At 66.9% G+C, this 1,390-nt stretch overlaps 1 protein-coding gene across 1 annotated transcript in view; it reads right to left on the minus strand.

Annotated features, from left to right (window-relative positions):
* Nucleotides 1–39: 39 nt before the first annotated feature.
* The window catches only part of MNEG_2887 (hypothetical protein), a gene marked incomplete at both ends in the record, with an annotated part of 8,548 nt that continues 7,197 nt past the window's right edge, over nucleotides 40–1,390 (minus strand). Inside the window, 4 exons of the mRNA XM_014048631.1 lie at nucleotides 40–195; nucleotides 487–513; nucleotides 782–817; nucleotides 1,041–1,070. Coding sequence (XP_013904085.1) covers nucleotides 40–195; nucleotides 487–513; nucleotides 782–817; nucleotides 1,041–1,070 — 249 coding nt within the window. The remainder of the gene's footprint in view (nucleotides 196–486; nucleotides 514–781; nucleotides 818–1,040; nucleotides 1,071–1,390) is intronic.

Here is a 1,390-nt window from a genome sequence, read left to right on the forward strand (position 1 = left end):
CCCCTCTCTTACACACCGTACACCCACACTCAAGACCCATCACATGGGCCCCACCCACCCACCCAGACCAACAGATCTCAGCCAGCTTCCCCGCACCTTCTCGTCGACTTCCTTGGGGGTCTTGATGATCTCGGGGGCAATCCAGGGCAGGGTGCCGCGGAGGCTGGTCACGCCGCTCACATAGGTGGCCTGCTTCTGCGGGGCACGAACAGGATGTGACGAAAGAGAGCGCGCAGGTGGTCAGGTTGGTGGGGTCTTTCGCAGCGCTCGAGGCAGATGGCAAGGCTGATGCGGTGTCATGATGTTCACGACATCTGAGCAAAGACGCGGCCAAGCGCAGAGGCGGGAGCGGAGCAGGGCAAAGCAGAGCGGCAGGGCCCAAGCAGCGCAGCGAGCAAGGCGGCAGGCAGGAGGGCGCGCGCGCGAGGCGACCTGGCCAGGCTCCAAGAGCGAGGGCGAGGCGCCGGGGTTTGGGGAGGCGCCTACCTGCTTGGACAGGCCGAAATCCGCCACCTGGCGGTTTCGGAAGGGGGGTGGTTCAAGGGGAGGGGTTTGTTGCGAGAGGGAGGGGGAGGTGGGGGCAGTCGCGGGCGATCGGAGCTGCGAGGAATTGCTCGGTTACGCAGGTGCGCCGCAAGGGGGAGCGTCGCTGTTTAGTGCGAGCGGGGGCGGCCAAGAGGAAAAGGACGAACAGCAGCGGCAGCGGCGGCGGCGGCCTGGGGGAGGGTTGCCCCAAGAGGCACTCGGGAGGAGTGGGGGGCGCGGTGGAGAGGGGGCGCACCTTGCAGCAGGGGGAGCGCTCCCTGAAGCCCACGAGCTGCGCAGAGGGAGGGATTGGCGCGCGGGGGGGCAGGGTGTGAGCAGGGGCGCACAGCGGCAGACCGGGGGAGGGGGCGTAAGCGTCTGGGGGAGCCGGCTGGGTTGCTGCCAGCAACCCCCAGGAGCTGTGGCCCATGCGGCCACCGTTCCGCCCCCCGCCCCAAAAAGGTGGGGGTGGCAATGGGACATGCATGGCTCATGTGCTCGACCCCTGGACCCACCAGGTTGGCTGTCTTCAGGTCAAAGTGGACCTGATTTGCGGATGTGGGAGGTTGATGGTTGGCAGTTTGGGGGTGGGTTTCGAGGGGGGTGCCGATTCAATCCAGGCATACCGGGGGTCAAGGAAAAAACAAGAGAGGGTGTTATCCAGGCCAGGCCCTGGAAGCTGCTCTAGAAGGGGGGTGCGCATCAAGCAGCATGGGCGGCAACGGGAAGGGAGGGGCGAGGCCCCCCCTTTGCGCGGGCGCCGGCTAAGGCGCCGGCTGCAGTCCGCCGACTCACGATGCGCTTCCCGTGGAGGTAGTCCATGCCCTAGTGTAATGACCGAGGGAGGGGGGAGGGGGCGTGTTTT

This window comes from Monoraphidium neglectum, assembly GCF_000611645.1.
Source record: "Monoraphidium neglectum strain SAG 48.87 unplaced genomic scaffold scaffold00343, whole genome shotgun sequence".
NCBI lineage: Eukaryota > Viridiplantae > Chlorophyta > Chlorophyceae > Sphaeropleales > Selenastraceae > Monoraphidium > Monoraphidium neglectum.